Source organism: Schistocerca serialis, chromosome 12 (assembly GCF_023864345.2).
Source record: "Schistocerca serialis cubense isolate TAMUIC-IGC-003099 chromosome 12, iqSchSeri2.2, whole genome shotgun sequence".
Classification (NCBI taxonomy): Eukaryota; Metazoa; Arthropoda; class Insecta; order Orthoptera; family Acrididae; genus Schistocerca; species Schistocerca serialis.
Window position 1 is genome coordinate 29,391,466 of NC_064649.1, and position 19,309 is coordinate 29,410,774.

The 19,309-nt window shown below is 36.6% G+C and overlaps 1 protein-coding gene across 1 annotated transcript in view; it reads left to right on the top strand.

The window, feature by feature from the left end:
- LOC126428375 (uncharacterized) overlaps positions 1 to 17,442 on the top strand; it is a 103,866-nt gene extending 86,424 nt beyond the window's left edge. Inside the window, exons 3-4 of the mRNA XM_050090302.1 lie at positions 5,229 to 5,354; positions 17,071 to 17,442. Coding sequence (XP_049946259.1) covers positions 5,229 to 5,354; positions 17,071 to 17,441 — 497 coding nt within the window. The 3' untranslated portion in view covers position 17,442. The remainder of the gene's footprint in view (positions 1 to 5,228; positions 5,355 to 17,070) is intronic.
- The last annotated feature ends 1,867 nt before the right edge of the window (positions 17,443 to 19,309 follow it).

The window sequence follows — 19,309 nt, forward strand, 5'->3', positions numbered from 1 at the left end:
AGCCTTATGGGACTTAACTGCTAAGGTCATCAGTCCCTAGTCTTACACACTACTTGACCATGGGACTTAACTGCTAAGGTCATCAGTCCCTAAGCTTACACACTACTTAACCTAAATCATCCTAAGGACAAACACACACACCCATGCCCGAGGGACGACTCAAACCTCCGCTGGGACCAGCCGTGCCCACTAGTTGGTAAGGAGTTCTTATGGTAAGGAGTTCTATTTCTCCATCAGCGTGGCTACTGCAGCAACTGATAGATGGTCACTGGTGCATGTTCGTGTACACATCCCCCACATGCACGATGGGATTCAAGTTGTGGGAATGGGCAGGCCAGTCCAGTCACTGAGTACCCTCTTGTTCCGAGGGATTTTCCACCTGTGCTGTTCAATCTGGTCACACACTGTATCCATAAAAATGAAGTCAGGGCCAAATGTATTCCTGAAAACATGCACATGGTGGAGGAATACAGTGTCACACCCACTGTGACTGCCTACTGTACCTTGTTCAAAGACTTGGAGGTCAGTATGCCCATGCAACATTATGCCTCCCCAAAACATAACACCCGGACCACAAAAACGATCATGTTCGTCAATGATCCTGGGTGCATTAAATATTCCCAATTCTCACCATATGAGGGTGAACCCAGAATCACTACTTGGACTGAACGTGCTCTTATCCAAGAAGATCATGTGAACCAGCTCCTCATCGGTCCAGTCCCCGTGCTCTTGGCACCATCACAAATGATGCCGCTTGTGTGTGGGTGTGAACGGAACACAATGCACTGGTCATTGGGCAAATAGAACACCCCTATGCTGTAGCCACGCCAATATGAAATGTGAGATTGTGTGCCTTGAAGTCCTGCTAAATGTGGCCACAGTCGCACCTGCCGTTTGATGTGGTTCTCTTCTTGCCCATTGTACAATCTAGAGATCATCTGCTGTTGTGATTGACCATGGTTGACCAACTCTTCTCCTTTGGGCGGCAGAACCTGTCGTTCAGATCACTCCCCGTGCATGTGAAACAGTGCTGTGAGCAGTACGAAAGCTATGTGCTACACTCGACACACTTCGTCTTTTCCCAGTTCCCGGTGATTCTTCCCTGTGTGGAGTCATCCAGATGTTGTCTCTGGGCTGTGTTGTAATGAATATCACCACCTCAGCGCACCATAACTCTTCACCAATTGATACACACTGCCTTTTCCCTTTCTTTCAACTGCATCATGTTGCAGGACCTGTCTCATTTGGCACTATGGTCAGCCGGCCTCACAACATGTGAAGTCCAGTTTTCTGTGCACATTTAGGAGACCCGTAGCAACACTTTCTTTCATTTCCAGCGAGTAGTTACCATGCTATATTACTTTATTTAGCATGCTTTGCTTATCTTTTACTAATGTATACCTTGATTAATTTCCACATGCATTCTTCATAGGATGTATGGAACCTGATGGATGTGGATGAATGAAAGAATGAATGTTGTCATGTCTTTCTAGTCCCAAACTCTGAATACTGGCTTCCTCTTAAAATTCTGTGTTTTAATATATTGTACCTATAGTTTCTGGCATTCTAATGGAGTCCTAAATTATAGGGTGAAAATTATTTAAACCAACAGACTCTGGCAGATTGCATGGGACACAAAAGGGACACTTTCTCTAATATGATAATTACCTGTGAACATTTTTAATCTGGTAAAGGGCATAATCACTCTCTGCATTCATGAAATTACACATAACATGGGGATAAACATTAGAAATGTCCTTCATGAGCAATTGTTAACCCATTTCACTTACAGTGAGTGAAACCACATAATTATCCATTCACAGTTTCCATAGTGGAACCTGGAACACTGTCAAATAAGAAGAAAGAGCCTTCCATCTGAAGTAATCTATTACACATAGATTTCCACATAAAAGCTGGTTCTGAAGAAACATAACAGACACTTTTGGTTATAACATAACATTGCTTGAAATTATCTGTCTCTTTTCATAACATTCTTTTTACTTACATTTTCTTTATCAGATTTCATTGTGCAATTCAGTTTTTTGTTGTTTTTTTTCCAGAAATTCTGGCAAACATTGCTAACATTTATTGAAAGTCAGTGCCATCTCTTATTTGCAGTGAATTAATAGGTTTTGCAAGAGGACAGCTACCATCAACAGAGTCCACTGAGTCTGATATGAAACTACTGCCCAATCTATTTTTTGACTACGGTATGTTGATGATTTTCACTCATGGACCGTCTGACAGCAACTGAATAAAACACAATTTTAGTGCCATACGCGTTTCGCCTTTATTTTCTGCAAGGCATCATCAGTGGCCTGTAATATGTACATATGTTAGCTATTTTATTTTTGTCACTGTGCCTATAGGTTATAAACAGTTCTGGTGGCTGGTATTTCCTATTAAGTAGTAATGTTTTGAACTGTACTTACAGGTTGCGTAGACAGTTTCTTACATATTACGCTCCTGTTTCATTTTTGGTCTTGTTCTTCTTCCTATGAGCGCCAATTTGCTGTTTTTTCTGCATTCCACAGCACTATGCACTGAACGCTTTTAATGCAATGTTTTGGTTTCTGTTGCCAACTGTCAAATGTTTTTGCCAAAGATCGAATATTACTGCCAAACTTGTGAGTGTAACTATCGAAGTATCTGTGGTCTGTTCGTGTATGCATTTGTGTGTGCGCTTGTGTGTGTGTGTGTGTGTGTGTGTGTGTGTGTTTTTTGGTGTCATATTATTTTATTTTATTTTATTTTATTTAATTATTTATTTTTGTTTATGTCCTGTGTAATATGTACATATGTTAGCTATTTTATTTACATTTTTGTCACTGTGCCTATAGGTTATAAACAGTTCTGGTGGCTGGTATTTCCTATTAAGTAGTAATGTTTTGAACTGTACTTACAGTTTGACACTATCTATAAACAGCTTTATGAGTGGATTCAGTCCTTCATTTGTATCACAAGTTCAAAACAGCCAAGTACAGACAAATTTGTTTCACCTAAAAGACTACATCTACATCTACATCTACATTGATACTCCGCAAGCCACCCAACGGTGTGTGGCGGAGGGCACTTTACGTGCCACTGTCATTACCTCCCTTTCCTGTTCCAGTCGCTTATGGTTCGCGGGAAGAACGACTGTCTGAAAGCCTCCGTGCGCGCTCTAATCTCTCTAATTTTACACTCGTGATCTCCTCGGGAGGTATAAGTAGGGGGAAGCAATATATTCGATACCTCATCCAGAAACGCACCCTCTCGAAACCTGGCGAGCAATCTACACCGCGATGCAGAGCGCCTCTCTTGCAGAGTCTGCCACTTGAGTTTATTAAACATCTCCGTAACGCTATCATGGTTACCAAATAACCCTGTGACGAAACGCGCCGCTCTTCTTTGGATCTTCTCTATCTCCTCCGTCAGACCGATCTGGTACGGATCCCACACTGATGAGCAATACTCAAGTATAGGTCGAACGAGTGTTTTGTAAGCCACCTCCTTTGTTGATGGACTACATTTTCTAAGCACTCTCCCAATGAATCTCAACCTGGTACCCGTCTTACCAACAATTAATTTTATATGATCATTCCACTTCAAATCGTTCCGCACGCATACTCCCAGATATTTTACAGAAGTAACTGCTACCAGTGTTTGTTCCGCTATCATATAATCATACAATAAAGGATCCTTCTTTCTATGTATTCGCAATACATTACATTTGTCTATGTTAAGGGTCAGTTGCCACTCCCTGCACCAAGTGCCTATCCGCTGCAGATCTTCCTGCATTTCGCTACAATTTTCTAATGCTGCAACTTCTCTGTATACTACAGCATCATCCACGAAAAGCCGCATGGAACTTCCGACACTATCTACTAAGTCATTTATATATATTGTGAAAAGCAATGGTCCCATAACACTCCCCTGTGGCACGCCAGAGGTTACTTTAACGTCTGTAGACGTCTCTCCATTGATAACAACATGCTGTGTTCTGTTTGCTAAAAACTCTTCAATCCAGCCACACAGCTGGTCTGATATTCCGTAGGCTCTTACTTTGTTTATCAGGCGACAGTGCGGAACTGTATCGAACGCCTTCCGGAAGTCAAGAAAAATAGCATCTACCTGGGAGCCTGTATCTAATATTTTCTGGGTCTCATGAACAAATAAGGCGAGTTGGGTCTCACACGATCGCTGTTTCCGGAATACATGTTGATTCCTACATAGTAGATTCTGGGTTTCCAGAAATGACATGATACGCGAGCAAAAAACATGTTCTAAAATTCTACAAGAGATCGACGTAAGAGATATTGATATTAATTAATTAAAGCCTCAATAAAATTTCATTAATAACATATGAAGTACTTTGCCTTGACAAAATCCAATTTCAGATTTGTTATCTCCTAGTGAAACGTAATAGTTTGATATTTGATCAACTAAATCTATGTAATTTTTGTTTTGGTATCTTTTGTAGTGATTTTGTTTTTGCATGTTATTAGGTATTCTATCCACATATTATAAATTATAAACAAGATTTGCATAGAAGCAGAACTGACAAACTGTGATAGTCCCTGAATTCTATTTTGGTGCACCAAATTGGCCTTCAGTGTAATTTGAAATGTGTAAAAGATAATTTAATTAAAGACATGCTTTTAATTCTGTTGTATATCTTGTCTGATGCCATAAAAATGACATCAGAAGCCATCATATTAAAAGAAGCTGCGTCAGCAGACAATGAGCAGTTATATTTTGAGTGAGTTGGGGCAGTCGTTGACAGAGTGATGGGAGTGACATCTGTTGGTTTGGTGTCTCAGCTCCAGGTAGCACTGTATTTTCATATCTGAGTAATAGCAAGGTGATAACATTGATAGAAACCATATGGGGTGTATCAAATACATTTATTTGTTAGTGCTGGAGGCTAATAAAAAATTGATGTTCCGCAAACTTTTTGTTTCTTATTCAAACCTCATGTCACCTCAAACATCATTTAAAGCCACGGACCTGCACCTTGGATGCAACAAATATAAGTATATTCACAACTGTATGTGCATCCATGGGAGTTACGGATTCGGGTATCTCACTGATGGGAGGGAATCCATTACACAACAGAAATAAATGTCGGCTGGTCAATGTTTAGTTAGTTATCCTTGCATTAAGTGGATAAATTCTGTTATGAAGAAGAAAAGGCAGAGATTGGGAATTCATGTACATCAGCTACTCTCATGGTAATTGTGTTTCAGTGGACTATCAAAACCTGGAGACAGTGAAGAAGAAGGCCAGGGATATGGGAATGCTGTTTATCCACGTTCCCCAAGCGGGGCGGTATGAACGCTGTCTGGACAGAATCCTCAGGCTGAAGGCCAAGAGTGAGTAAATTACTGTCTGCATCACACTAATGACCATACAAAATGTTCTCCAGCCAGTGACACCTGTTTCATTGTATAGTCAATAAGAAGTTAGAACACTTTTTCCCTACTTCAAAAAGTTTGAGTTCATAATATCCATCCTATTCACTTACCTTACAAAATTTATAGCATTTGTAGATTTAGATAAAGCTTCTGACAGTGTTGACTGGAATACAGTCTTTAAATATTGTGTGTTTCAGCCTCAGGTCAGACAAATGGTATCATGACCTGTTTGACTCCTCAGCAATTCTGTTTAGCTGATCTGTTTATAAAATGGTGGTACTACTAATATACTAGAAAAATCAATTGCAAATGAAACTAACTTCTAAACACAACTACATGCATTTGAATATTTTCGAGAGCTTATCATGAAGGTAGCCTATAAATGGACAGCCCAGAACAGTGTCAATGTAAACACACGTGTGATCTGGTTGTTCGAACTGAAATTAGCTTTGTAATAGCATAAAGTTAGTAACTCTTAAATCACAATAAAATATTAAGAGAATAATATTAAGCAATGACTCACTACAACAGGGCAAGGAATACAGTAGCAGACAAATAGGTAGCATTGAGATATGAAATAGTGAAGGCAGCAGAGGACCAAACAGATAAAAAGATGAGGCCTAGCAGAAATCCTTGAATACTGAATTTAATTGACAAAAGGAGAAAATATAAAAATGCAGTGAATGCAGCAGGTAAAAGACAATAAAAATGCCTAAAAATTGAGATTGACAGGATGTGCAAAATGGCTATGCAGGAATGGCTAGCGGGTAAGTGTAAGGATACATTAGGATATATCTCTAGGGGGAAAATAGATACCACCTACAGGAAAATAAATGGGACCTTTGAATAAAAGTGAAGCATTTGTATTAATATCAAGAGCTTAGATGTAAGACCAGAACTAAATAAAGAGGGGAAATCTGAAAGATCAAAGGAGTATATGGAGGGTCTACACAAGGGAGCAATATTATAGAAAGGGAAGAGGACACAAATGAAAAGGGTGTTATGATACTGCCAGAAGAATCTGACAGAATACTGAAAGACCTAAATCGAAACAATACCCTGGGGACAGACGACATTCCATCAGAACTGCTGTTATCCTTGGAAGAACGACGCATGACAGAACTATTCCACCTGCTGTGTAAGATGTGACAGATGGGTGAAATACCCTCCGACTTCAAGGTGAATGTCATAATTTAAATTTAAAACAAAGCAGTTGCTGACAGGTGTGAATATTATCAAATTATCTTCTTAATAAGTCACAGCTCCAAAATACTAGCATGAATTATGTACAGAAGAATGGAAAAATTGGCAGAAGCCAACCTCAGGAAAGATCAGGTTGAGTTCCTGAGAAAAGTAGGAACATGCGAGGCAATACTGACCCTCAAATTATCATAGAAGAAAGTTTACTGCATGGCAAACATATGTTTGTAGCATTTTGAGATTTAGATGAAGCTTTTGACAACAATGAGTGGAGTACACTCTTTACAATTCTGACAGTAGCAGGGGCAAAATATAGGCAGTGAAAGGCTGTTCACAGTATGTACAGAAACCAGATGGCAGCTATTAGTTGAGGGGCATAAAAGGGAAGCAGTGGTTGGCAAGGAAGTGAGATAGGGCTGCAGCCTATCCCTGATCTTATTTGATCTGCACACTGAGCTAGTAGTAAAGGAAACCAGAGACAAAATTGGAAATGAAATTAAAGCTCAGGGAGAAAAATAAAGACTTTGAGGTTAACTGATGACATTGCAATTCTGTCAGAGACCACAAAGGACTTGGAAAAACAGTTGAAAGGAATGGACAGTGCCTTGAGAGGAGGATATAAGACAAACATCAACAAAAGCGAAACAGCTGTAATGGAATGCAGTTGAATTAAATCAGATGATGCTGAGGGAATTAGATTAGATTAGGAAATGAGACACTAAAAATAGTGGATGAGTTTTGCTATTCGGGCAGTAAAACAACTGACAATGGTTGAAGCAGAGAGAATATAAACTGTAGACTGGCAATGGCAAGAAAAGCATTTCTGAGGAAGAGAAATTTGTTAACATCAAATATAGATTTAAGTGTTAAGAGGTATTTTCTGAAGGTATTTGTCTGAAGCGTAGTCTTGTATAGAAGTGAAATATGGATGATAAACAGTTCAGACAAGAGAAATGTGGTGCTACAGCAGAATGCTGAAGATTAGATGGGTAGATTGTGTAACTAATGAGTAGGTGCTAAACACAACTGTAGAGAAAGGAAATCTGTGGCACAAGTTTACTAAAAGAAGAGACTAGTTGATAGGACACATTCTTAGACATCAAGGGATAAACCAATATAGTACTGGATATAAGTGTGGGGGCCAGCATCATACAGGGAGACCACAAAATGAATACAGTAAGCAGATTCAGAAGGATGTTGATTGCAGTAGCTGTTCAGAGATGAATAGGCTTGTACAGGATAGAGTAGCATGGAGAGCCGCAGCAAACCAGTGAAGACCACTAAAACTACAAAACTGAATGAGAAGGAACGCCTTCCCCAGATGAAACTAGTGCAAAGTTTCTTGAGTACTAGTGTGGGTAAACTAGATGTGTACTGTCATACAAGCAGGACTGATGTGGCAGATATGGGCTCTAATTAGACACTGGTAGCTGGCAGTCTCATGTGTACACTAAACAGATGAGTATGAAACAAATGAAAAATTGAACTGCTATCAGATAAATGCAAGCTGGCAGAAAAAGGCACCCCAACAAAGGAAAAATTCAAAACACAGTAAGAAGAGACATCATAATACATGAAAAGATACGTAGAAAAAGGCTTTGCTATGGAAGCCACTTTGCTAATTTAACTATGGTTGTGTACATACTTTTAAAACAATAGTATTTTTATGTATATTCAAATGATATATTTTAGGAATATAATGACGGATATCCAGACATTGATCTGTGCATTTTACTTTTTGGTCTACACCTTTTTTAATGATAACTAAAAACTGTTATATTACTACCTATGTTAAATGTTCTTTAAGGCAGATATCAAAAGATTTGTTTTTCTCCAGGCCTAACAGTTTGTATGAAGAGGGCGTGAGAATATTGAAAACCTTGCGCAATGTGCATGCACTGTAACTTAAGACAGTTCCTGTAGGCCAGTTTGTGGTAGTTTCCTGACTTGATAGACCCCAGGTGTGCTGTATCAAATTATTTCTCTCAACTTCCTCTACACTTGTGTGGTACATTGTAAATAATGACAGTGTTTCAACAACACAGAAAATAAATAACAGTCTATATTAAATGTGTTCTATCTCAGATAACATTCAGAATAGGACATATGTTCACGGGAAGGTTTTTTTTTTTTTTTCCTCTCTCTCTCTCTCTCTCTCTCTCTCTCTCTCTCTCTCTCTCTCTCTCTTCAGAAACACTAATATCATCACCCCTCAACACATGTCCTGTTGTCCTAACTAACCCTAGATATTCTGTGCGTATGCTGTATGTTCATTGTAATATGGGGCCACGATGAAATGTGACCCCTGGATGGATTAATAAATAAATTAATAAATAAATATCGTTTACATAAGGAAATCTGTAGTGCTTGAAGACAACATGATGTTAGGGCATAAACATCTGTGCCAAATGCAAGAATGCAGATGACATTTCTGGTTTAAAGTAAAATAAATTGATAAATGTAGTAACTAAAAACCACATTTCAGTATCTCTTGAAACAACAACATTTTAAATAAATAGAACATAATGCATATGGTAAAATACATCTGCATTTTTAATAGTTGGAAAAAAAGGATTTGAAATACCATTATTCTCAAATTTTAATTAAAAAGTTGAACAGTGACCACTAGTAGAGATAAAATATGATGCTTTAAGTACAACACAGCTGCAAAATGACAAACAAGCAAGTTTATGCATCCAAATACCCACAAAAGTGGATACACAAGACTGACAATGACATCATGTTTCAATATTTGATTATACACTGATTATACAGTGCTTTGCAAATGGATAGCAGATTGCATGTTAAAAAGTCGTGGGCCAAATATTGTCTTTCATATACGGCCATGCTCAGCATATGTAAGCACCATTTAAAATAACCCAGTTTTGGCAAAACCCTGTGATACTTTCATATTCTACTTTCTCCCCACTCCCTCTGTTTACCAAATTTAGTTACAACAGAATTTGCTCTTTCCACAAATTTCAAATACCTCTCAGTAAGTATTGTTGTCAATCTGAGTAAATGGGCATGAATGAAGACTAATAAAATTGTTCTTTTATTGAAATTAATAACTTGTCTTTATGGAAATTTTCTCACTTAAACTTGGAAAACAAATACAGTCTATCTATTTTTGTGCTGCCAAATTGTGTACATAAGATTACTTCAATGTACCAACAAGAAATAATAAACAAAGCAGGAAGTTCTGAGTAGTTGGGCATACATGATGAGGTATGGATAAATCATGTAGTTGTAATTCTTACACATTAGGCTCAACTTCTTTTACTGCAAGATTATTGTCAACTTCCACAATACAGAAATCAGCAAGCTGGCATATTTTAACACTTTGGCATATTGTGCAATACTAAGTAAATAAAAATTTTAATTTTTGTTTCTAATTAAAATTTGTTCAGGAATGGTCTGGGCGTGCTGTGTGTAAACATGAGCTGCGTAGATTTAACAGATATATAGGGCTGGGGAAAGAAAGAACTAGTAAGATCAGGGCAGGGCAGGGCATGTCGAACTAAGCAAAACTTGACAGATGGCTAGAGTTTGTAATTGCAGCATTCAATGTAAGCAATGCTTTTGTCTCATTATCTTGCTTTTGTGTATTTGCTGGAGTCTTAGTAAAGCAATTTATTACAGTTTCAAAATCTTTTTATTTATTTATTTTTATTTTATTTATTTAGCTATCTGTGGACATTTTAAAATGTATGGATGTTGTCAGTTGCATGCATTCATATATTTATACAGTTTGTTGTTACACATAGTGAAACATTGTGATATATAAGTTATTTACAATCATTTTTGCTCCTTATCAAAATATTGTGAAACAAAAGCTATTTACAATCATTTTGTACTAAGGAATTCACTTGTAGTGTAAAAGCAGTGTTCCTGCAAAAACAATTTAAGATTTTTCCTAAAGCGGTACATGTTATCTGCTTCTCTTATTTTCTGCGGCAGTTTATTATACAGTTTTACACCTTCATACAAGAAGCTACTTTGAGTCTTATGTTTATTCTTCCTGTCTAGGTGAAGACAGTGACTTGTTCTTGTACTATAGTTATGAAAACTGCTATTTCTGCTATAGTTTTCTATATTTTTCTTGATGTACACTATAATTTGGAATATAAATTCACAAGGAACAGTTAGAATTTCTAACATTTTGAAAAGTTCTCTAAATTACTGCTTTTTGTTATAATTCTTACTGCTCTCTTTTGCATTTTAAATACTGTTCGTAAATTCTGAGCACTGTTTCCCCAGAAAATAATACCATAACTGATTAGTGAATGAACATAACTAAAGTATACGGTTCTCAAACATTCACTACTGCATGCGAATACAAGGACTCTATGGAGATGTTATCTAGTTTTAAATTTAAGGGACTCTGTTTTCGGTTCATTCTAAAGCATATTGTATTTGTTTTCTTTACATTGAGAGTTACTTTGTTTTCCTGAGACCATTTGTGAACATCCCTCAGCACTTCAGTAGAATTTTCCAACATTTGTGCTGGTGTCTTACTGGTGATTATTATGTTGCTGTCATCCGCAAACAATATCTTCTCTCCATGGCTGATATGTTGCAGGAAATCATTTATATACACCAGAAATAATACAGGGCCTAGTACGCTTCTTTGAGGGACCCCAATATTGATATATTGTGGATCAGATAATGTTTCTCAATGTACTTAACTCCACTGGAGACATGTGTGATCTCTGCTGACTGTATCCTGTTTTCTAGATATGAACGAAACTATTTGAGAACCACTCCCCTTACTCCTAGTGCCTATAATTTATGCAACAGCTTCTGGTGGTCAACTGTATCAAATGCCTCAGACAGGTCTAGGAAAAGGCCAGTTACATAGCTGTTCGCATCTAGTGCTTCTAAAACTGTTTTTGTAAATTGTGCTATTGTAGATTCTGTACCTCTATCAGGCCTGAAACCATGCTGGTCATTGCAGAGGAGGTTGAATTTACTTAGATAGCTCAAAAGCCTGTTTTTCATTATTGTTTCTATAACTTTGGAAAAGCATGACAGTAGGGCTATTGGTCTGTAGTTCTCAATGTTTGCTACATCACCTTTCTTGTGAACTGGTAAAATTTTGACATGCTTCAGATAGTCAGGGAAGCAACCAGTTTTGAAGGATTCATTTATGATTTCTGTTAGTGGAGCTTTGATACTGTTTATGCATTTTTTCAGCTCACACATTTGGATTTCATCTAAACCTGTCGAGTTTTTGTTATTTAATTGCCTTACAACATTGCATACTTTCTCCTCAGTAGTTGGAAGCAATACTATTGAGTTTGCTATATGCTTCTGTATTGGTTGATTAGCACCTTTTGGAAAAATTTTCTGTAAGTTCGTCCTTGAGAAAATTTTAATATTAAAACTAACATAGAGCCATTTTATTTGAATAATGTTCTTTGCATGTACAACTTAGTAGCTGTGTTTTATTCTAAAAGGTATGATCTCTGTATATGTCTTTGTATAAAGTGATAAAATTTTGTAAAACTAATTTTGTGTTTCCTCTCTTTCCATGTAGTTCCCTTCCTTGATAATTTCACAAGCTTCTTATACATGCTTCCCTCTTTAGAGAGTGTATTTGCTGCTCAGCCTGATAACAGTGAGGAATTTCCCTAATGTAAGTTTCACTAATCTGTAATTACACTAATGAATACAAGTAATCTTACTGTTATACTATAAAATAAGATGCATCTCTTGATGCATGTATGATTTCTTTTTTTCATTCTAGTCTGCTGTGTCTTTCCTGGCTGTGGTCATGACTTATTTCCTACTTGATCATTTGTTGTGTTCCATAAGCTCTTGTACTTAGGGTAGTGCACCAGATTTTGTAAAATAAAAAAAAGTGATGACTCATTATTATTTTAAAATCTAAAATATAAATATATATCGTATCACTAAAAATTACATAGCCCATCCATACATTTGATAGAGGTCACAAAATATTATTAATGTGGAAGTACACATATAGAGAACAAAATAAGTACATATTTATCATTTTCAAGGGCTTGTCAATCAGATTCAGATTGATTCTTATTGTATTTTACTGAACTACTGGCACTTTTCAATAACTGAATATCACTCTTTTCAAATTTAAAAAATTCTGAACAGGGTAACTGCTATACAGAATATGCTTTCCCAAAGTTCATGTTGATGATGTTTGCACAGTACAAAGACACACAATTAATTTCCAAAATGTGTTTGTCTAGGCTCTGCAGTACCATATCAGTAAGTACCATATATGTTACCCAAGCCCTTTCAACAAAATCTAGAAGTTTATTCTGCATTACCTTTCAAGGATAGGAGTACCAGATGCAAACTGGAAATATTTTTCAATTGCTTTTGTTTGATGCATCAGATGCTAACAAAAATAATGCTAAGATTTTTGCTGAACACCTTACAATAGATACAAAGTCAGGAGTAAGAACATTCTTCACAATCATCTTTGCTTTGATGCATCACCATTAAATATTTGAGACTCAAATTTATTTCTGCTGTCCACACTTGAATGGCATGGTTATGTTTCACAGCATGATACACTAAACCAAGTTCACGTGTGATGCTCTTATCATACTCTTCTTTACCGTTTAAGCTAAAGAAACAGCTCGTTAGTTTATTTCAATTTCCAGTAAAAAAAAATTTTTTTAAAAAATAATTTCTTGTATTGTGTATGTTGCCTCAGGTCAGTTTGTCCTCCATGCTAAATACTGAGATGCATGCTAATGCTTGCTACACAAATTAGAAAATGCTCAGTTCTTGTCTGGTCCTGGCTTACCCACAAAAATGCATCTTCCCATTTCTTGAGATGTATTTATATTTGGTTACGCGTGTCTTAAATTTTAAACATTTTTCATGGAAGAGACTTCTATGGCTCTTCTTGACTCAAACATTTTTAACTTGAAACTAATTTTCTGACAAAGACTAATACATTAAAACAAACTCTAAACAATGTTTCAGTGAGACTGGGGACACTTGAGAAAGCAATGTATTCATTGGTTGAAACTTCCATATGTCACTATCCACATTCTTATATTGTAGTCCTATGTATGTCTTCCTTTAAGTTCACAACATTTCTTGATTCCAGCTTAGGGAGAACGACAGTACCACAAGGAAGAGAGGCTATTTTTACTGTCATATGCTTTGTCCTAAAGGTAGATGTACATAAGACTACAACATAAGGAAGTGGAGAGCAACATATGGAGGTTTGGATCGGGCTGGGGAGCTTGCACAGATAGCCAAATGGTTAAGGCAATAGTTTGTGTTAGGCAATAAATCTGAGTCCTAGCCCCAGTCCAGCATAAATTTTCACATACCACAACTGCTTAATACATATATACCCATTGCAGCTGACATCATGAAATTCACCTGCAAGTAATTTGGAATAATAGAACAATTTCTCACAGAGAATTCCACTTCTGTACTACAAAAATTGTAGCTTTCCACAAAACTGATGTTTCTTTTTCCATTGTTCATAATATCACAGAAAGTGCTATCTAATAACAATCTATACATTTCATGAATGGTATATTTATTGTGAGACCTTACACTCTGCTTATTGGGGTAAATACTTGAATCCCACTCTGCTCAGGATTGTTCCCTTCTTTTATAACTTACACAATGGGCTCCAACATTTTGCTTGCATCTTCTGTCAACATAATGATTACTTTCTCTTTCTGCTCAGCAATAAATTTAATGACATTCACAGCAAAGTGAGAACTCATTTCTCGTAATCATTTTCAGTACAAGGTAACCACACACACATCTTTGAGCTGGAGCATGAATGTATCTAGTCATGCAACCAAATTAATTCCCATTATGGCCAGGTCTACAGTTCACTTTGTTTAGTAATATGTGTGACCATAAGGTAGTGGGATTTTTTTTTTTTATGTCCATCCGATTTTCAATTCTTTTATCTTTTTGGTACATGTGTTCCTGATGTATGTTTACATTTTCATATGTTTTGAATATTTATTTCATTGCAGACAGTCAAAAATATTATACATGTTTTGAAAAAGATGGATCAAAGAATATGCATTAAATTTTGCTTGAAGAATGGAATAAAGTGCAGCAGCGCATTTGAAATGTCGACTGTGGCTTTTGGCGAATCTACTACAAGTAAGACAAGAGTTTCAGAGAGGATCGAGAAGATGCTGAAGATGGCGACCACTCTGGACCCCTAACGCATCACTCACTGATGAAATGTGGAAGAAGAAAAGAAAATCGCTCTGGAAAATCCTCGCCAAATTACCATCAGGGCGGTTGCTGATAATGTCAGCATATCCTTGACTCATGCTTTTTTCGGATGTTTTGGGCCTGAAACATGTAGCAGCAAAGTTTGATCCAAAATTGTTGAATTTTGATCAAAAGGAACATTGGGCAGACACCTCTCAGGAATCCCTGAATGTAGTCGACAACAATCCAGAACTTCTAAAGAAGATTGTAACAGGTGACAAAACCTGGGCTTACATGTATGATATTGAAACCAAGGCCCAGTCATCCCAAAGCAAACTGCCTGAAGAACCAAGACAGAAGAAAAATCAAGTTAAATCACATGTGAAGGTTCTTCTCACTGTTTTCTATGATTACAATGGAATGGTGCATCATGAATTCCTGCCTTATGGTCATATGATCAGTAAGGAATATTATCTGGAAGTTATGTACCATTTGCATGAAGCAATCCAAAGAAAATGGCCAGAATTGTGGCAAAACCACTCATGCAAATAGCATCATGCCGCCACTCACACCTCAATGCTTGTTTGTGATTTTTTGGCAAAAAACAAAACCGTTATGTTGCCTCAGCCACCATATTTGCCGGACATGGCCTCCTGTGACTTCTTTCCATTGCTGGCACTAAAGAGACACATGAAAGGATGTCATTTTGCTACCACATTGATAATATAAAAACAGAATAGCTGAAGGAGCTGAACACCAAAATGAAAAGTGAGTACCAGAAGTCCTTCCAAGAATATGCAAAGTGCTGGCATAGGTATACTATACCTGAGGGGAAGGGGACAAAGTTGATATTGACAAATAAGTAACAATTATTTAAGAAAAATAAAAATTCCAGTTTTTTCTGATCACTTCTCATAGATCCTACAAATAATATTGTTATGTAGACACTTTTTAGTATGTCTGACTCTTTCTTGATCTTTTGTCTTCTTTTGGAGCAATCCTCTTCACTATAATAATAAAATCAGTACATCATAGTTTTGCGCATCAACTCTCCTTCATATCAACCCTTTTGAATAATTCATCTCACAATATTATTTTACACAGTCAGTATGGTTTTAGGAAAGGCTGCACCACAACCGATGCAATAAATGAACTGATCAAAAAAGTTAGCAGTTGTCTTGATAATAGACTGTGTATTAGGCATCTTTTGCAATCTTACCAGAGCCTTTAACAATGTAATTCATGACAACCTTCTTCAAAAACTGACTAGTCATGTTTCCAAGGATAATCTCTTAGTTGGATATCATCATACTTGGCAAACAGAAAATAAAGAGTACTTGTTAATAACACTGGCAAAAAATTCTTTTCTGGCTGGAAACACATAGTTAACTGTCCCACGAGGCTCAATATTAGGACTACTACTATTTCTGTATTACATCAATGATCTGCTATGCCAGGTTGAGACAGATACCATCCTGTATGCAGATGACTCAGCAGCAATAGTCTGCTGTAAAATCGATGGAGACTTAATCTGCCATATTGAGCAGACACTTGGGGAAGTGGAAGAATGGGTAAAAAATAATAATTTGAAATTAAACTTAGCAAAAACAGAAACAGTCAGTATGATGTGTAAATGAAATAAGCTATAGGGACAAAAAATTGGACACCGCAAGCTGTGTCAAATTCCTTGGTGTGTTAATAAACAAAAATATGTGGAGTCCTTAGTCAACTGAACAGTCTTGTGTATGTCATGAATATCTTATCTAATATCACTGATTTAACAGTTAAGAAACATTATATATTATGCATATTTTGTTTCAGTAGTTAAGTATAGCATAATTTTCTGGAGGCCTGAGAAAATCAATCTGCTCAAAACCTTTAGGCTATTAAAAAGATCATCCGAGCCATGGTGGGGGGCATATATATATTTTTTCTTTAATGATGACCACATAACAGAGAACCAAGTATCTCTCTAAAACTCACACAGTATCTTTCTAAAACATAAAACCATAATTATAGCTATAGATTTTTTAAAAAAAGTGATAACTATATAAAGTAATACATATGAATTGTCACCTTAGATTAGTTTATTAGTCTGTATATTAGTCTTAAAATTGGTAAGTTACCTATGTTACAATCTTTGATTGTATGAGGTATGTTATGTTACAATAAAAATTTTATTTGATTTGTTTTGCACTGTTTCATCCAAATGTGTGTCCTGTCTGCCCTTTTGATATGTGAACATTAAAACATACTTCCTTTCATTTCCTTTTTTCTTTTGCAGATGCAGAAAATGAAGAGGAGTTCATGAGGAAAAAGTGGCAGAGGTATCAAACAAAGAAACACAGAGGTTTGCAGAAAATTCTTGAAGAAAAGGATGATGATATCAAAGAGAAGATATACACTTTTAAGGGAAGGAGGCGAGGGAAAGGTTATGAGGGAGAAGAACAAGAATATGAAAGGGAAAGAAAAGGACACATGAGGGAGGAAAAAGGATATGAGAGGGATGAAAAAGACTATGAAAAAGATGAGAGAGAGTATGAGAGGGAAGCAGTAAGAGAAGAACATAAAGATTCTGAAAGATCAAGGAGGGCTGAGTTCAACCCTGTTACAAAGCATCCCCTCATTGTGCCACATGTGGTACCAAGATTGTAAATTACTACCAATAAATTCAATGCCAATTTTGTGATATCAACTCCATGAAGAAGATTAAAGTGTCTGTGTTTCTTGTAATTGTTTTATAATATGATCAATTTTTCCAGCCCATTCCCTAATCTGATAATAATGTACCAGTACATAAATTCTTGGAAACTTATACTCCAACAATATGTTACATTACTTATATTCACTAATTTTTATCACTTGACTAAAAAGATTATGATAGGATGATACATTCAATACTAGGATAAAATTATGTTGTCATCTAGCAGGGTTAGACTTCAGTTAGAACTGAAGCTTTTAATTACAGATTAAAACTGAGACTAGAAGTTTTAAAACAGCAAGCACTCTCCTATTAATTACAGACTTTAAAGAACTGACTGTTGCAGCTGATACCGCAGTGGTCTATTATATTTAATAATTGGCCTGCATACATCATGCTGATATCAAACAAATCACGAGGTGTTTAGGGTGCTATCCTAGATAATATTCGTTTTTGCATACTGCAAAGTAAATAACTTCATTTTCTCTGATTTCACTCCCACTACTTTTTTTTTTTTTTCAGACCCCTATTACCAAATAAACATCAAAATTCCTTCACAAATTTTTCAGAATAAATTTTAGTCATCAGCTGCAAATATATTTTTATTATGCTTCAGTAGTTTTGACAAATTAATTTGTTGTATTAAGAAGCCTACCAAATTAGGTGTATTATAAAACTTGAGACTTTGGCTATACATCTATATGAAGTATAAAAAGTATATTACTGAAACTTACTTACAAGGGAACCTCCCCATCCCACCCCCCTCAGATTTAGTTATAAGTTGGCACAGTGGACAGGCCTTGAAAAACTGAATCCAGATCAATCGAGAAAGCAGGAAGAAGTTGTATGGAACTATGAAAAAATAAGCAAAATATACAAATTGAGTAGTCAATGCGCAACATAGGCAACATCAAGGACAATATGAGCTCCAGAGTGCCGTGGTCCCATGGTTAGCGTGAGTGGCTGCGGAATGAGAGGTCCTTGGTTCAAGTCGTCCATCGACTGAAATTTTAATTTTTTATTTTCAGACAATTATTATCTGTCCGTCCGTCCGTCCGATGCGAGGTAACTGCGCCATAGTATGGGGACGCCACACCTAAACAAACATCAATACACACGTCAATCGACTACAGCGCACGTAAGAGAGAGTATTCCTGCAAACGAGGCTCCCTGGCTCACAGTTTACTGTTCACTACTTTGGACGAGAGTGCATTAAATACATGAGATGTATTCCGTGGGCAATATGAATCCAGCAAATATAGCTCGCAACTTCAATAACAATCGCACGGTTTTGCGATGCGGTCGCAAAACACAGGCACTAAACTTATTACAGTGAACAGAGACATCAGTGAACGAATGGACAAATCATAACTTTGCGAAAATAAAGAAAGTAAAATTTTCATTCGAGCAAAGACTTGAACCAAAGACCTCTAGTTCCACAGTGACTCACGCTAACCACGGGACCACGGCACTCCTAAGCTCAAGTTGTCTTTGATATTGCCTATCGTGCACATGGACTACTCAGTTTGTATATTTTGCTTACTTTTTTCATAGTTCCATACAACTTCTTCTTGTTTTCTTGATTGATATGTGTTCAGTTTTTCAAGGCCTATCCACTGTGCCAACTTATAACTAAATCTGAGGGGGGTTCCCTTGTTAGTATTAGTTCAGGAGAAGTCAATACCTTCTGCATACTAGCATAACACCATGATATGTCCAGAAATGTAGATATTGTATGTAATTTCTGTAAACACAGATTGACAAATGATGGGTTAATTTTCATAATTTATAAGAGAAAATGTTCAATCAAACTAGAGTCTGG